General features: G+C 42.7%; 1 protein-coding gene across 1 annotated transcript in view; it reads left to right on the top strand.

Annotated features, from left to right (window-relative positions):
• LOC309553570 (venom factor-like) overlaps nucleotides 1-18,942 on the top strand; it is a 424,228-nt gene that overhangs the window by 115,014 nt on the left and 290,272 nt on the right. Inside the window, exons 12-16 of the mRNA XM_082254842.1 lie at nucleotides 4,976-5,188; nucleotides 6,613-6,804; nucleotides 10,037-10,186; nucleotides 12,599-12,728; nucleotides 16,846-16,920. Of these exons, the coding sequence (XP_082110968.1) occupies nucleotides 4,976-5,188; nucleotides 6,613-6,804; nucleotides 10,037-10,186; nucleotides 12,599-12,728; nucleotides 16,846-16,920 (760 nt within the window). The remainder of the gene's footprint in view (nucleotides 1-4,975; nucleotides 5,189-6,612; nucleotides 6,805-10,036; nucleotides 10,187-12,598; nucleotides 12,729-16,845; nucleotides 16,921-18,942) is intronic.

The following is an 18,942-nucleotide window of genomic DNA, read 5'->3' as shown; positions in this document are numbered from 1 at the left end:
CATACATCCCAGGAGTCTTCATAAGGGGAGGAGTGGTTTTCACAGCTCAGCACAATCTCCTGCATGCATAAGCTAAGGGCAGGAAATAAATGCTACATGAATAATTTTCCCTTACTGAAGATGGCCACAGCCAGAAATACTATGAGGTGTTTTTCAAAGGAAACATGGGATGGATGGGGGAGTTTGCTTTTAAATATAAAAAAATTCTGAAACAGTGTTTTTGCTTTGTGGTGCTCAGATGCAGTGAAGATCCGCTTTAACACGCTTCAATACAGGGCACTTTTACCCCCTTCCTGCCCAGGCCAATTTTCAGCTTTCAGCGCATGTCACGCTTTGAATGACAATTGCATGCAGCACTTTTTATTATTTTTTCCACACAAATAGAGCTTTCTTTTGGTGGCATTTAACCACTTAAGCCCCAGCCCTATTTCGGACACTTTTTGTTTACAAGTTAAAACCAGTATTTTTTCCTAGAAAACTACTTAGAACCCCCAAACATTATGTATATTTTTTTAGCAAAGACTCTGGAGAATAAAATGTCGATCATTGCAAAACTTTTTGTCAAGCGGTATTTGCGCAGCGGTCTTTAAAACGCCATTTTTTTGGAAAAAAATTGAAAAATCACATTTCACTGCATTTAAAAAATACTAAACAGTAAAGTTAGCCCATTTTTTTTGTATATTGTGAAAGATGATGTCACGCCGAGTAAATAGATACCCAACATGTTACGGTTTAAAATTGCGCCCCCCCGTGGGATGGCGACAAACTACGGTCAATAGAGATCTCAATCTGCGATGCTTTAAATTTATTTAACGGTTACCAGTTTAGAGGTAGAGTGTAGCTCTTTTTTTTAAATTATTGCGCACACTCTGGTGATCGCGGCGATACCTCACATGTGGGGTTTGAACAGCGATTTCATTCGCGGCTCGACTTGCGTACACGTTTTTTTTGTGCGCGAGCTAACGGTGACGGGGGCGGCGAAATTTTTTTTTTTTTTCCTATTTATTTATTTTTTTTTTAAAACTTTATTACATTATTACTTTATAAATCTGATCACTTTTATTGCTGTCACAAGCAATGTAAACATCCCTTGTGACACCAATATGTGTGACAGGTACACTTTATGGAGGGATTGAGGGTCTAAAAGACCCTAGACCCCTCCACTACACTTCCCTGTATGCAAAACGCCGAAAACGGCATTTTTGCATACAGCCGTTTTTTAAATTTGCCGCCTTTTGCAGCACAGTAACCCGGAAGTGACGTCATGGACGCCGCCTCCGGGTTACGTCATCGGAGCCCCGATCGATGCCGTTTCCGGCATTCATCGGGACTCCATCCAGCCGGCGGACGTGCCGGCTGGGTGTTCGGGGCTCCCGGTGGGACGGGAGCCCCGGGCAAAGCCACAGAAGGCGGCGGGAGGGGGGGGACGTCCCCTCCCGCCCCCCCGGGTAACGATCGAGCGGCTCCCGAGCCGCATCGGTCGTTACCGACGGAAAGCCGACCGTCGGCTTCAAACCACGGGACTGGGATGATGCCTCTAACTAGAGGCATCATCCCGGTATAAACCCGCAAAGTGTACCGACGTATCGGTACGTTGATATGCGGTAAGTGGTTAATCACCATTGGTTTTTTTATTTTTTGCTGAAAAAAGAAAAAAAAGACAGAAAATTAGAAATGTTTTCCTTAGTTTGTCAGAAAATTTTGTAAATAAATAATTTTTCTCCTTTACTGATGAGCGCTGATGAGGCAGCACTCATGGACACTGATAGGGTGCACTGATAGGCACTGATGAGGCGGCACTTATCGGCACTGATTAGGTGGCACTGATGAGGAGGCACTAATTTGCTGCACTGATGGGCACTGATAGGTGGCACTGATGGGCACTGATAGGCGGCACTCATAGGCAATGATAGGCAGCACGGATAGGCGGCACTGATGGATGGCACTGATGAGCAGCATTTATAAGTGGCACTAATAAGCAGGCACTGATGGGCACTGAAATGCAGCACTGACTGGCATCACTGATAGGCACTGACTGGTGTCACTGATGGGCACTGATTGGTGTCACCGATGGGCACAGACTGGCATCACCCCTGGGCACTGCTTGGGCTGCACTGATAATCAGATGGGAGGTTCAGTGGCTTGATTACCTGTACAGGTCTCCCCTATGAGGAGATGCCACTAATCGGCTCTCCTCGCCTCACACTCGGTTATTTCCGTGTTTACATGTGATCGGCTGATCACATGGGTAAAAAGCCCCGTCATCGGCTATTTACTGAAATCGGGGTCCCTGTGCTGCGTGCCCACTGGGGTGATGTCATATGATGTCATCCCAGAACGAGAGGGGATCCTGCCCACCATCAATTTACTATACGGCAGGCAGAAGAGGTTAAAAGGCTAAAATGAACACCTATTTGGCTCATGGCCAAGGTTAAAAAGCTATAAATAATAATAAAAGAGCTTTTAAAAAATATAAAAATAAAGGAACACTATTATCATATAAATGTTACAAAGAATATGACAGAATATGTGAAAAGGAAATTAAGGGTGCAAAAATTCAAAATGAACGATGGATTGCAAAAGAGAGTAAGACAAACCAAGAAATTGTTTTAATAAATAAAATAATAGTAAAAAGGTCAGGTCTGAGCGTGTAGGCCCTTTACAAAATAATCAGAAGTGGGCGACTGGGGACAAAGAGAAGGCAAATTTATTAAATACTTTCTTCAAATCTGTGTATACAATGGAGCATGGGGGAGCCCATGTCCATAATGAGGACAGTATTGACACAGCCCCAAATAATCCACAATGGCTCAAAAGTGATATGGTCGAAGAAATATTTAGACAGAATAAAGGTGAAAAAAGCACCTGGACCAGATGGCATCCACCCACACATCCTAAAAGAATTGAGCTATGTCATTTTAAAGCCATTTTTTCACATTTTTAGTGACTCGTTAATGAGTGGAATAGTACCACTGGATTGGCGTAGGGCCAAAGTGGTGCCTATATTCAAAAGTAGGGATGCACCGATCCGACTTTTTTGGATCCCGATGCCGATATTTTGCTTTGTGAAATCGCCGATCCCGATTCTGATCCGGAAGTACTGTTTTGTGAGCTTATAACAAAATGATACTTCCGGATCGGTATCGGTATCAGCAGATACCTTATAACAATGTGCATTTAAGAGGTTAAACTTCCCTCCTCCGGCAGACAGAATGGAAAGATACATTGTATTCATTGGGGGACAAATAACCGTGAAGGTTGGCCCATGCCCCAAAATATATGCAAAAACAAAATACAGAAAAGTAGGGGATTTGTGGCCAGTTGGGAGAAGGAAGACCAGGAAGCGAACACTTAAAATGTAATCAATTTATTGGTATATATATAAAAAAATTGTGTATAGATGAGGGATACACAAAAGGAAACAATCCCTCATATATTCACCAGTATATTAAAAACAGCAGCACAGAAATATATCCCTAATAGGGAACAATACATGCTTCAAGCTGATGTTGATGCGAGAAGTCTTTGATGATATTCGGTTTAAGGGTCCCAATGAGCCTCCAAAGCGGGGGATGCTGCAGCCTGTGCTGACAGCTCCGTGTGTAAGTGATAATTTTACACAGAGAACTGTCAAATATCACACAGACTGCATCCATCGCCACACAGTACACCAAGCACCTGTACCAGTGCACAAAAACATCTGCAATAGTGTTCCATTGCAACATCAACATCTGTCAGTGTCTGCCGGTGGACGATCAACATCTGTCAGTGTACAAGTGCACAAAAACTTTTGTCAGTGTACCAGTGTCCCACCAATAAATAAAAAATGTAAAGCTCCCCCACCCCTGTGCAAAGGAGCACACGTTGATCCATATGCATACGTAAATGGTGATTGCACCACACATGTGAGTTATCGCCACGAACGTCAGACAGAAAGCAATATAATTCTAGCACCAGACCTTCTGTGTAACTCTAAACTGGTAACCAAGAAAGGTTTTTAAAGCATCGCCGATGGAGATTTTTACATACTGAAGTTTGGTACCATTTCACAAGCGTATGCAATTCCTTGGATGTTGCACCTTTCTATGTGACTAGGATGTGAAACAGTCTCACACATGTGGTATCGCCATACTGAGGAGGAGTAGCAGAATGTGTTTTGGGGTGTAATTGCAAGCATACCTATGACGTGTGGGGGAAATAACTTGTTAATTTGACACTTTTGTGAAAAAGAATTGTGGGGAAAAAAATTACAATTTCAAAAAACCTGCTATGCCTCTTACTAAATACCTTAGATGGTCTACTTTCCAAAAGGAGGTCATTTGGGGAAAACTTGTACTGTCTTGGCATGATAGGGCCTCAAGAAATGATATGCAATCAGGTGTGATCAATTTTCAATGATTTGTACCATAGCTTGTAGACTCTATAGCTTTCACACAGACCAAATAATATACACTGATTTGGGTTATTTTACCAAAATATTGTAGCAGTAAAAAATTTGGTCAAAATGTATGAAGAAAAAGTACTTTTTTGCAAAATTTTATAACAAAAACTAAGAAAAATGTTCAGCTTTTTCTTTTGTAGTGCAAGAAATAAAAACCCAGTGATAATTAAATACCACCAAAAGAAAGCTCTATTTGAGTATAGTGTTGCATGACTGAATAATTATCATTCAAAGTGCAACAGCTCATTGCTGGAAACTGAAAATTGGCCTGGGCATGTAGGGGGTGAAAGTGCCCTGTATTGAGGTGGTTAATGTTTCAGAAAATTACATATTGAAAATAAATGGTAATATTTAATAACATTTAATTACAATATTGCTTGTATAGTAATCATAGATGATTCACACAGTATATAGTATTTTTTTTTTTTTTTTATAGTTTGCTATGTTTTTTTTTTTTTTGTGTGTGAAAGTAAAGCTATCCTTTAACCAGATTAGTAAACCTCTTTAACACAAATCGACTTCCCTTTTTAACAGGTGAAAACAAACATTGAGAGACTAGCTGAAAATCTCCAGGCCTTTGAGGAAGCCACCATTACTCCATACCAACCACAAACCGGGCCGGGAAACTATTTGCACTTGACTATCGATACCAATGTGGCAAAACCGAACAAACAAATTTTTATAAACTTTAATATATTGACCAGCCCTCCTGCAGAACAAGACAAAGTTCAGCATTTTACATATCTGGTAAGTTCAAAAACAGGGGGATCAGGAAGGAATTTTTTCCTCCCGTTGGAGCATATTGAAATTGAACAAGGCTTGATATGGTTTTTTTTTTTTCTTCCTCTGGGTCAATTGCGTTTAAGATTGTGTATATGGAGGTTTTCTATTTATGTATTTTTTTTTTTTATTGGTTGAACTAACTGACTTTTCAAAATCACCATGGTTTTATTAGAGTTTGGAAGGTCTTTACAAAATATTTTCAGCATAAGATCTTTCAACACCAAGAAGGCAAATTTCTTCATACATACATATTTGGTACTGTCACATGACCACTGAGAAGGGAAACTGAGGAAAATGGGGAAATGCTTTCTCCTGCCTGCGGCAGACCAATGACATTTTCTTACCTAGGCAAAGTCATTGGACTGGAACTCAAGGGTCCCTTTAAGGCCTAATTCTCTTCCTTTTTGCTTATACACAAAGGGGTGGGGATGCTCATGACCTCATAAACCTCATATGGCCACATGACCATATTATACCAGTGTCATTGACCTATGATGACCAAGCAGCCATATTAGGTCAATTACACTGGCATAATATGGCTCTGTGGCCATGTTAGGTCAATGATGTCACAGGCATCCTCACCCCTTTGTAAAATAAGCTGTGGGGGCATAGAGTCCCCCACTAGCATTTCATTGGACCAAGAATGACAGCTGGCTTTGGACCTGAACATGAGAATTTCCTACCCAACAGCTGATGTTACAAAGGCGCAGAGATGGTTGTGGCATCATTGATTTAACATTGTAAAAATGGCCATATGTCAGTGTCATTGACCTATTATGGCCACATGACCATATTAGGTCAATGACCCTAACCTAAAAAGGCCATGTGGCCATATTAGGTCAATGATGTCAAAACCATTCCTGACCCTTTGTAAAACCAGCTGTAAGGCTGTGAATGCCCTAAATCTTGTTGAACTGGAATTACCCACCCTTCAGCTCATGTTACAAAGGAGTGGGGATATTGGGGACATCATTGATCTAATATGGTCATATTATTTCAGGTTCATTGACTTAATATAGTCACATGGCCATTAGGTCAAAGATGTTGCGAGCATCTTTGCCCTTTTATAATATCAGCTGGGTGGTGGAGAATCGCCTGCCTGCATCTCTTTAGCCAAACATGAAAGCTGGCTTCAGGGTTCCTACCCACTTTTGCAAGCTCATCCCTATTTCTGACTAGCAATTAACTTTTTTCTATGCCGTATCAACCTGCTTTAAGCTGTTTTTGAATTTTCGTAGATTTTTTTTGAAAAGAGAATCAGTTTGGGCATGGATAAAGCCCATCAATGCAGGTCCTATATTGAGAAACATCAAAAATTTATTCATGCAGACTACTGAAAAGTCCAACTTAAAATGTAATTCCACTAATGACTACTGTTTTTTTTCTAGATCCTCAGCAAAGGCAGAATAATACGCGTGGGCAAGCAGATTCGAACTCAAGGCCAAGCCCTTGTCTCTATGTCACTCATTGTAACAAAGGACCTAATCCCATCATTTCGTATTGTGGCATACTATACCATCGGAAAAGAGCTTGTGTCTGATTCCCTCTGGGTGGATGTGGTTGATGAATGCCTGGGGACGGTAAGGTGGCCAGTTTGAATGGAAGAAAACCTTTTTATAAAGCAGAAGACACACCTATGAATTGTGCAGTCATGTAAATGTGCTTTGACAGTGCCAACAGTACAACTGTAGGTGAGGGTAATTCTTCAGTTGAGGACACCTGTTCCTGTGGCAGCTTTATAAGAGCGTACTACCCTTTAATTTGTAGAGATTTCATCACAATTCCTATTACATTACCAGGAAAGGAAGTGAAAGGAAATCAACTCAATCCCTGCCTTGTCCCTGGGACAGGAGATGAAAGGAAAGTATTAACTGTACATTACCCCGTTTGCTGCCAGAGCCGTTTTCTTTGCACATGTTAAAAAAAAAAAAAAAACATTTTAGCCCTGAATACTACTTGAAAACCCCTAAAGAAATATATACTATCTGAAATCAGACACCATGTTTGGGTGTAATTTTAATTCTTTACTATTTTTTAACATTTTTTTTCAACAAAACTTCATCACTTTCATCAGTCCCTGAACCTGAAAGTTCCATTTTACACAACGCTTCCAGATTTGTTTTAGGAAGGGGAGATCAGTGAATGTCTGTTTACTGATACCCCTCACTTCTACCTGACAGTGCCCACCATGCCAGTCTTGGGTCCGCTGATGGTAATGCAGAGCCTGGGAAACATGGAGGGGGTGCGCAGGGTTAAACCGACTGTTGCTGAATTGTGTGGAAGTGATCAGGGGAGCTATACAGCCACCCATTCACTTACATCTGACAGACGACAATCAGCTTGTCAATTTTACACACATTTTCAAATGCTATAGCAGCTAGGAATGTGTATAAAACCTCCCACTGCTGCCAACGTATAGCATATGTCAATGGCAGCAAAGGGGATAACAGCTTACTTTCCTCCAAACACGTGTGTTGCATTAAGGAGCTCATTCATTTCAAATTGCCTGCCAATGGTTAAATAAGACACATGCAACATTTTTCTGATGCAGGGCACCACAGCACAATGGTATGCATAGGAGGTGCGTTGCCTATTTTGCAGCCTACCGGTCCAGATGAGGTGGATGCATTTTTTTTTAAATTTATTTAGCAGCAAAATGTCTTCAGCATTACAGAAAAAGTCCAGTTGAACGTAGGAATTACTACCTAGATCATTATCTGGATAAATATGGGTCTTCGCAGGTATGTCCTCAAGCGGAATTCAAAAATGTTAAATTCTGTAATTGCAGCTGGCCATATATGGCACAATCTCCATGTGCAATCTCCATATAATCGTCCTCTTTTAGGACTCGTTTACACTTGCTTCAAAATGTTGCATTGGACATACTTTCTTAAAACTGAATGGCAATCAAAACACCTGTCACTAAATAAAATGGTTGCCTTAGAATCCTGTTCACACGTTGCGTTTGCTTTGCTTCAAAGATTATACCCCATGGCGCTTTCTTGGAGCTTCAAAGAGTCTCCAAAGTTTCCATAGAAGTCTATAACAATGCTCGTCTACAGCACCTGAAGCTTTTGAGGGGCTTTTATTCAGTGTTAGCTTTGCATTGTTTTGGAGGTATTGCAGGTATGAGATATCCCAGGATGCACTGGGAAATCAAGAAGCAAACCAGAAAGACGTATTTAACCATCACTTGTACATCAGTTCATGTGTATATATTCTGGACGTGTCTGATGCAGATGTCACATCTGCTGTGCAGCGTGGAGCAGCAAGAAGGTGAGCGGGGTCAGGCCTGGATCAGAGTAATGATCAGATTTGGTGTGCAAGGTGCGCAACATGGGAACACTATAGCGGAGTAGATAAATGGGGGCTGGAGAGAGAGGACTGATTGGTAGAGGATCAGTAGAGTTAGGGGACTGGAGCAGGAGAAACTAGTAGATGTCCCACGTGGTGAGCAGTGTGGGAGCAATATACAGTAGCTAAAAGCAAGTGGGGACTAGGAGGGACAGAGAGAGGTGGCTCAGCAAACCAGAGGATCAGCAAACATCAGGATCAGGAGTTCAGTGAAGCTGGGGGTACTACTGAGTGGGGCATCAGCAGAGCTGGGGGTACTACTGAACAGGGGATCTGCTGAACGTGGGTACAAACAAGCTAGGGATCTGTTAAATAGGGGTACTAATGAACGGGGGATCTGCTGAGCGGGAGTACTATTGAGCTGGGGTTCTAGTGGACCCCCTTAGAAAAGAAAAAGAAAATCAATACACACATATGGCATTTACCAAGCTTCAAAAAAGCATCACCGAAGCATCACAGAAACGTCACCAAAGCATCACAGAAGCATCAAAAACACATAAAAAAAAGCATGTTAAAGCGGTAGACACTTTAAAGCGGAGTTCCACCCTTTTTTTTTTTTTTTAAATACCCCCGGGACAGTCAGGGCTAGTGCATTCCACAATGGCTAGCCTCTGATCTGTCCCGGGTTGCACTTACCTGTTAGGACAAATACTTACCTTGAAAAAGTCTTGTTCAGCGCTGCCATCTCAGATGTGGGCAGCTTGAAGCCAGCGCGTCCTCTTCTGCGTCCTCTTCCGCCTTCTTCGGTCCCACGATGCCCTGCGCCGGCCCCGCCGTCACTTCCGGGGCGCACGCGTCATCCCTCCACAGCTTCTGGGCATGCCCAGAAGCTGTTTAGAAGGGGATGACGCGCGCGTCCCGGAACTGACGTCGGGGCCGGTGCAGGCGCAATGATTCCTGGGAGCGATGACGTTCAGCTCCCAGGAATCATTGCAAAGCTAGGAAGTGACGACGGGCCGCGGCCGAGGAAGGAGGAAGAAGGAAGTAAGGTAAGTATAATTTCTTTGCTACGAGGTAAGTAAAAAAAAAAAATGCGATTAGCCATTTGTTTTTCAGGTGACCCGGAGCGAGAAGATGGAGGTAAGTATAAAATGAGGGTGGAACTCCACTCACTTTAATGTCTGTTAAAGTCGAAGCAAGCGTAAATGAGCGCTTACAGTTATCTGGAATATGTAATACGAGGGCCACATGTAAAAACCTGCAAAGCTCAAGGTGCATGATCTACTTTGTCATGTTTGGAACCTGTAGGGCAGGCCATTGAAATGGATGGGCTGCTCTATGCTTGTAGCGTAGCATAATGTGAATGGGGTCTCAGATTATAAAGTGTGTGGTCAGTTTACTACGATTTGCTGTGTAATAGGAAGAATGGCAACAAAGTCTGGCAACATAAATTTGGTAGTATCTTTCAAGTAAATTGTATTTTTCTTTCTCCTTTTCTTGCCTGGAACCCAACACTAGCTGGAGGTGGACAGCGACAAGAAGTCTGCGCAGCCCTCAGACCCTGTAACCTTGACGCTGAAGGCAGATCCCGATTCTCATGTTGGATTAGTGGCTGTAGATAAATCTGTCTTTATATTAAACAGGAAATATAAGATAACCCAGAGTAAGGTAAGAAATATAGTGTGTAGCATTGTTCAACGTATAAGTATTTCAAGGTATTGTCAGTTTCTTTATCTATTGTTACTAAATAGAATGTAACAATAAGATCTTCATCTTGTCCCCATAAGCAGATCGGCGTTCTGCCTCTCTTGGTGATGATCGCGGGTGGTCGGTGGACATCAGGTCCGCCAGACCTGTTGATTGACATCCTCGCTAACCAATCACGGCGTGATCATGCCTCAAGTGGCGCAATGGCACCATCTAGTGGCTATTAATTGAAACAACGTACAGGTACGTCGTTTCGAGCAATAGATCCACTTTACTGCAGTATATACATGGTGGTTGATCAGCAAATGGTTAAAAAATAATTTTTAATATGTTGTGCACAGGACACCAGAGACGAGTCTTGAATGGCAGGTATGTTTCCCCACTATTTGGGTTGTGTTTCCCTTAAGGAGTATGGTTTGATGGCAATGTTGAGTGAGAGAATCTGAGGTAGTGCAGCTGGAAATCAGAGGTTCGAAGAGTTTTTAGGTGGGAAGAACTTCCCAATGTCCTCCTTGTGACCCCTGAAGCAGATGGGAAACCCCCAAACCCTAATGTAGGACTGGTGCAGTGGAATGAGAGCTTTTCTCATTTTCCATTGCCCCAGAATTATGGACTGTTTTGGGTTCATCTGCTGAAGAAAACTTTTTTGTTTTCTGGATTGTTTTAAAGTTCATTTAAGACTGTCATGTATACAAGTGGTGGATCCTGAGCTTCTGTATCACAAGTAAGGATGATCGAACTTTTGAAAAGTTTGGTTCGGCCAGAACATCCGAACTTCCCGAAAGTTCGGCCCGGATTTCAGAACCCCATTGAAATCAATGGGATCCGAACTTCGGTAATCAAAAAACACAATTTTTAAGCCCTAAAACCCAATAAATGCCCCTAAAAAGTGCCTAGGGTTCTGGGTCATGCCCCATTAATTATTAATCACACAAAAAAAAGTTCTTAAAAATTGTCATTTTTGATAAAAAAGCCAATTATTGAAAAAATTAAAAAAAAAGAGAGATTTTTTGGTTTTGACTTTGGATTTAGTATCTGGGGGGGTCTAAAAGGTGTGCATGTGGAGTTTCAGCTCTGTAGCATGTCCAGAACCATGAAATAAAAAAGATAATTTCTCAGTAGAACAGGGATGTGGGACCCTCCTTTAACACCTATATGATCTTTTTTTCTGGTTCTGGACATGCTACAGAGCTGAAACTTCACAGGTACACCTTTTAGACACCCCAGACACAAAATCACACAAAAAAAGTTCTTAAAAATTGTCATTTTTGATAAAAAAAAAGCCAATTATTGAAAAACTAAAAAAAAAAAAAAAGAGATTTTTTGATTTTTACTTTGGATTTAGTATCTGGGGGGTCTAAAAAGTATACATGTGAAGTTTCAGCTCTGTAGCATGTCCATAACTATAAAAAAAAAGATTGTTTGTATTAGAAAACCTTCACCACAGGAGGTTGGCTTCGCTGCTGTAACACCTTGCCGGTTTAATAGCAGGCATTTTTTTGGGTTCTTTGCAGTCAGGAAAAACATCTGAACTTGTGTATAGTGGTACTGTGCACAAGTTCTGATGTTTTGCCTGCCTCCAAAATCCCCCAAAAAATGCCAGCAAAAACACACCTGGGCATTTTTTTTTTGACGCTAGCGTTTTTTTTGGCATTTTTTGGGGTTCTTTTGAGGCAGGCAAAACATCTGAACTTGTGTATAGTGGTGTATATACACACATCCATATATTTATATACACACCTAGACATATATAGGTGTGATAGTAGCAGAAATATATGCTTGCGCTAATGAAATCATTTACAGTAATATATTCCTAGCATTCTCCTGCCCCCTCAATTGGCTTTTGCTAATGGTTCTGGTCCAATCACGGGCTTTTAAAGCCCATTTCCTGAAGCATTGCATTTTGGTTGCCGAACTTTTTGGGCAAAAAGTTCTAAATTCGGCCGAACCTCGAATACCCAATGTTCGGGCCGAACCGATGGTGGACCCGAACCGTTCGATCATCCCTAATCACAAGGGTTAGAACTTCTGGCAATATTGTTGTCTGAGATTTTCTATCCCAGTAAAAAAAGCACTTATTGTTTTTTGGGTACAGGTGTCACAAAGTCAGGAAGTGACTAAAAATCTCCCCAATGAAGTCTTATACAGAAATAAAAAACTGACAAAAATTTTAGATTTGGCACAATTCCACCCAAACTTTTGTAAAAAAAAATTAAATAAATAAAATTAACCGCTGTTTGGATTTAACATCACTTAGTCTTTTTAAAAGCTAATTTTTACAGATCTGTGGGCCTTTTGATGAATTCAGACCTCAGTACAGGCCATAGCAAACGTAGTAAAACTGTGTGAAATCTACATTTCTCTATCTCTCAGGTATGGGACATCGTGGAGAAGTCTGACATTGGCTGCACTCCAGGTAGTGGTGCTAATAACATGGAAGTATTCTATGATGCTGGACTTGCTGTAGATTCAAATTTTGGAATGGTCACGAAACAGAGAGCTGGTATGTACAAGGAATTGCTTTAATACTTCACGTTTTCTTTTACCTTAACCCCATGGCACCACAGCCTTTGGTCACTTTAATAAATTGACTCTATTCTGTTTTTTTTTTTCTTTTCAACATCATTATAAAACCTTTTGTCCCGTAACAAAGCGGGAGCGGTAGACTCTACCCCACGAGGGGTGCAGGGGATCATGCGTGATTTTTACGCCTCGTTGTACGCCCCCGAGGACATGGATAGCTCTGTGGCCGATTTTTTTCTTTCTGGGACCGAACTCCCCAAAATCTCCGAGGACCACTTGGAATCATTAAATGCCCCGATCACGGCAGACGAGATTGCATCGACGATTAAACATCTGGCGGCCAATAAGTCACCGGGCCCCGGCGGTCTCTCTGGGGAATTTTATAAGACAGCCTCCCCCAGTATGATCTCGACTCTAGTTGATGTATACTCCTCCATCTGGAGCGGCGGACCCTATCTTCAGACGGGTAATCAAGCCATCATCAAGCTCCTGGCAAAAAAGGGGAAAGATCCACTGGAGCCGGGTTCATACCGACCTATATCCTTGTTAAACCTCGACGTCAAGATCCTCTCGAAAATTGTAGCCTCCCGCCTAGCTAACATTATGCCTCATCTGATACATCCTGCGCAATCAGGGTTTACCAAGGGTCGCTCGGCCACTGTAAACATAAGGAAGGTCCTGGTTGCATTAGACCAGGCTCGTGTGCACCCGGAGCGAGACATGGCAATTGTAACTCTTGATGCCGAAAAGGCATTTGACAATGTCAACTTCAAGTGGCTGAGTCGTGTCTTGGACAGCATGGGTTTTAGTGGACCCTTCGTCAACCTTATTACCTCGATGTATCACACCCCTTCAGCCAGATTATGTGTAGGGGGTGCCCTCACGGACGACTTTAGACTATACAAAGGCACCAGACAAGGCTGCCCCCTATCACCGCTGTTATTCAATCTTGCGCTCGAACCCCTCTCTCGGTATCTACTTACCAAAGCCCCTCTACATGGGATTCAAATAGGCTCCCAGGAGCTGCGCCTCTCCCTCTTCGCGGACGATGTTTTGCTATTTACCTCTAACCCCTCGGCCGATGTCCCAGAGATAGTCTCCGCATTTGACAGTTTCAAACAGTGCTCGGGTCTCAAGATAAATTATTCCAAAAGCGAAATACTCCCATTGGGAACAGGTCCCCCCCGCTCATGGGAAAGGGAATCCCCATTCATGATTGCATCCCAACACATCACATATCTAGGGATCAAAATAGGGCGCACCCCGGCATCAATTTATACTCTAAACTACCCCCCCCCCTATTTTCCAAAATAATGAAGGAACTGGACAATTGGATGGAACTGCCGCTGTCGCTTTTGGGGAGATGCCACCTCGTTAAGATGGTTAGCTTGGCCCTCCTCCTTTATCTCCTGCAAACTCTTCCTTTACTAATCAGACATAAGGATGCGAAAAATTCTGCAGAAAGCTTTCTCCCGTTTTCTTTGGCGGGGAAAGAGACCAAGAATTTCGTATAAAAAACTGCAACTCTCCAGAAGCGACGCGGGTATCAACCTGCCTAATCTGAGAATGTATAACCTGTCTTGCTTGCTCAGGGCAGCCTTGGACTGGGTATCTCAGACCTCACAATACTCTAACTTTGAGCTGGAGTCTCAGATGGCCAGTCCTCTCTCCCTAACTGCTCTTTTGCATACTAAATGGGCGACACTATGCCCGGAACTCTGCCACAACCTACTACTAAGAGACACTGCCATAGCATGGAGGGAGATACGCAAACTCTTGAAACTGCCAATACATTTCTCCAAATTCCTTCCGATCCGGGGTAATCCTACTTTCACCCCAGGCCTAACCCAATCCGTGTTTCACCAATGGGAGGAGAAAGGTTTATTCACCTTTGGACAACTATGTGATATCAGTTCTGGTACCCCCCTTCCCTTCCGTGCCATTAAGGACAAATTCGATCTACAGGACAAGGACACTTTCTACTGGGTGCAATGCCTCCATTACCTCTCTTCAACAACTGGGAAACCAGAGACCCGCTTTAAAGCGTCATTAATTGACTCCCTGCTGGACTCTAACACCTTTACGATTTCCTCGATCTACAAGCCCCTTTTGAAGCAATGCCCACCGGCACTGTCCACCTCAACTGCCTCCAACTGGCTTAAGGACTTTCCAGGCGATGATACCTTACCCAACATGATCAAAGGTCTCAAAACCACCCTTGCTCTCACACCCAACTCAATATGGAAAGAGACCCAACTGAAGATCTTCCATCGTGCGCATGTGCCCTTTCTCTCGGATAAATCTATCCCGGATGCTCACAAATGCCCTCTTTGTGCAGCAGAGAGGCCCTCACTACACCACAAGTTTTGGTCTTGTCCCGGTATAACCTTCTTATGGGATCAAATCCTTTCCTTCATAAAGGAAGTGACCAAGATCAACCTACCCAAGGACCCCCTGTTACTCTTGTTCGGCTATTGGGACAAACGCCTCCAAAAATGGTCTAGCACTCCTACGAAACCACACCGGATGTGGATCCTTTCTTGCCTACTTATCGCCAGGAGGACTATCCTAAGCAATTGGATTCCCACGTCTCCCCCATCACTCACTAGGGTTAGATCAGAGCTTTCCACACTTCTCACCATTGACAGCACCAATACGGACTTCTCGGCCCCCTCTTCAAGTGAATTATTCCTGAGAAATGGGACAGTTACGTCACATATACTTTTCCTCGGACTGACCCCACTATGGCTCATTTTAGGTTCCACTTTCGAGTCTCGCCTAAGTCACCACCCCTGCTCTCATGTTCACCTTCCAGCCTCATGAACCACTGAGGCGCTTCCTCCCCTTTCCCTTTTTCCCACCCCCCACCTTCTCCGCCCGCAGTCTTTATCTGCAGAAGGTACCCTACTGCTTAGAGTATAAGTATATTTTTGCTACGACTGTTGTTGTATTTCATGTGTTGTATGGAAAAATTTTAAATAAAAAAAAAAAAAAAAAAAAACCTGTTGTCCATGACATAGGCAGGTGTGGTTCTGTAGTCCCTAGAGGTAACTAGGAAAAGTGTAAATATTAATAGTTAGCACAAGCAGAGAGCACAGGATGCTTTCAGCTTACAAGATTTTGACACGATCAACAGGTATTAGATTAACCATATGCCGATCATGCTATAGCCAAAGGATGGCTACAGCATATTTGTCCAGTTCAGGGAAGGTGTCAATAAATGTCCTACCAGAACCTCTCCTCCTGCACACTTCCTGCGGCGTGCATCAGGCACTCTCTATGAATACTGTATCCTTTGGACACAGCTGATCACAGATGGGGGTAAAGAGTCAATCACAGCAGCCCTTTATCATGTGAGCAGCTGTCTCCAATCATAGCTGATCACATGTAAACAGTTTTGCCAGTTACCATCAGTCCTTTCCTCCTACGATGTGTCTGTGGAAGGAAAGGAGAGCCATTAACTGGCAAGCCTGTCAGCACATTGTTTACACTGATAATCAGGGCACTGATCATCAATGCTCTGATCATCAGGGCAGCCCCATCAGTGCCAATCAGTGCCCCCTATCAGTGCCAATTAGTGCCGCTTATTAGTGCCCATTAGTGCCGCCTATCAGTGCCGTCAGTCAGTGCAGCCTCATCAGTGCCCATCAGTGCCCCCTCGTCAGTGCAGCCTATCAGTGCCCATCAGTGCAGCCTATTAGTGCCCATCAGTGCACTACAGAAATTATTTTTTTTTTTTTCAAAATGTTCTGTTTTTTTTATTATTTTTTTAAAAATAAAAAAAAATAAAAAAATAGTAGTGATAAAATACTACCAAAAGACAGCTCCATTTGTGTCAAAATAAAAAGATTGGGTACAGCGCTGCATTACCGCACAATTGTCCTTCAAAGTGCGGTCATGCAACGAAAGCAAAAATCGGCCGGGGAAGGAAGGGGGTGAAAGTGCTCGGTTTTGAATTGGTTAAACGGATATAATAACACACGTTTACTGGTATATTTAAAAGAACAAAGAGTGTCTGATGAGCCGCTTAATGTTAAAGTATAGATACACATTTTAACTTTGTTGTTAAAGCAGGTGTAATGTGTTCATTTGCACAGATCCATCATGTGCTACCGGCAAAAACCGCAAGCGTAGGTCATCTGCAGCACTGATTGAAATGAAGAACCAAAAAGGTGAGCAGAGAAATTACATAAAGGGCGACACAATTAATTTAAATTGCATAATTGAAATTATATAACTTGAATTTTAATTACGTATATGCTCCTACTGTTAAAGTATTATTATTATTATTATACAGGATTTATATAGCGCCAACAGTTTATGCAGCACAATATAAAAGGGAGACAATACAGTTACAATACAATAAAATATAAGAGGATTATAAGGGCCCTGCTCAGAAGAGTTTACAATCTAATAGGGTGGGGCAGGTGGTACAAAAGGTTGTAACTGTGAGGAATGAGCTGATGGAAAAGATCAAAAATTAGTTAGAGGTGTGATAGGCTTCCCTGATGAGATGAGTTTTCAGGGATCGCCTGAAGACAGCTAGAGAAGGAGAAGGATGGGTTGAGGTAGAGCGTTCCAGAGGATGGGAAAGGCACTGGAGAAATCCTGGAGATGTGCATGGGAGGAGGAGACAAGGGAGCTTGAGAGTAGGAGGTCTTGAGAGGAGTGGAGAGGACGGTTTGGGTGATATTTAGAGACGTGATCGGTGATGTAGCTTGAGGCAGAGTTGTGAATGGCTTTGTATGTTGTGGTTAGTATTTTGAATTTAATTCACTAGACAATCGGGAACCAGTGTGAGGATTGGCTTAGAGCAGTGGCTGACACTGAGAGGTTGGTAAAGTGGATAAGCCTGACAGCAGCATTCATGATAGACTGAAGAGGGGATAGACTATGGAGAGGTAGGCCTTTGAGAAGGGAGTTGCAATAGTCGAGGCGAGAGATAACAAGGGAGTGAATTAGTAGCTTGGTGGTTTTAGTTGTTAAAAAGGGGCAAATTTTAGATAGGTTACAGAGGTTAAGGAGGTAAAGTCTACAAGCTTTTGACAACAATTGGGTTTCGGGCTGAAAGGACAGGTCAGAGTCTAGGATTATACCTAGTACCCTGGCATGAGGGGAGGGATTGATGGTTGCATTACTGATTTTGATGGAAAAGTCATGGAGGGGGGCACAGGTGGGGGGAATATTACCAGCTTAGTTTTAGAGAGATTTAGGTTGAGAAAGTGGAGTGACATCCAGGCTGATATGTCAGTTAGTAAGTTAGTAATGCGAGAGGAGACTGAAGGAGTGATAGATTTGGGTGTCATCGGCATATAGATGGTATTAGAAGCCGTGGACGGTTATCAAGTGACCAAGGGAGGAGGTGTAAATAGAGAAGAGAAGGGTTTCAAGACCAGAGCCTTAGGGAACCCCCACAGAAAGGGGCAATGGAGAGGAGGAGACAGAGTTGTGGGTAACACTGAAGAAGCGCCGTGATAGGTAGAACCAAGATAGAGCAGAATCTTGGAATATCCGTAAAGTATCTGTAATTTGAACAGCCAGCCATTTCCTGGGGTAGAATTGTTGCTGTATAGGTCAGCTACCTGAATTGAACTGATAATGCTGATTCACTTTGAATCCTTTGAACCAAATTCATATGAAACTTTTAATGGGCAATCATGATATAGGTTTGCAAGTCTAATTTGTGTGATTAACTGTATGTGTTATGTTTATTGTTGGCCCTGAGGAAGGAGATACAGATCTTCGAAATGTGTTGGCTTACTGCTGAACATTCAGTAAGATATTCTGCATGATTAAAGCCCAACTCCATGCATGGATTAACTGCTTGTTTTGTCTAGGGGTAAACACAAGCCTATACTCACTCAATCCTTCGATCCTGCGGAAAATGGCACTCTCCCAAGTCCAGCGGTGGACTGTTCCTGATGTCTTCATGTCAAGATGGCGTGAGGACATCAGGAAATGTCCACTGCACAAAACGGATGGACCATGAGGGGCAGGGGCCAGAGGGACCTCGTGTTGGGAGAATCAGAGGATTAGGTGAGTATATCTCAGCTCTTCTAACCCCTAGACAAAAATGAGCAGTTAACCCATGCAGTATGGGCACAGCCCCACTCCATGGCAAAATAAAAAATTGCCCGGAGTTCAGCTTTAAAGAGATCAGTGCTTTGTTCCTCTAATTGTCACTCCACATTCCT

Source organism: Pelophylax lessonae (genome assembly GCF_965119305.1).
Source record: "Pelophylax lessonae genome assembly, chromosome: 4".
In the NCBI taxonomy this organism is placed as follows: domain Eukaryota; kingdom Metazoa; phylum Chordata; class Amphibia; order Anura; family Ranidae; genus Pelophylax; species Pelophylax lessonae.
Note: the sequence above shows the minus strand (reverse complement) of the source record. Positions and strands in the feature narration are given on the sequence as shown.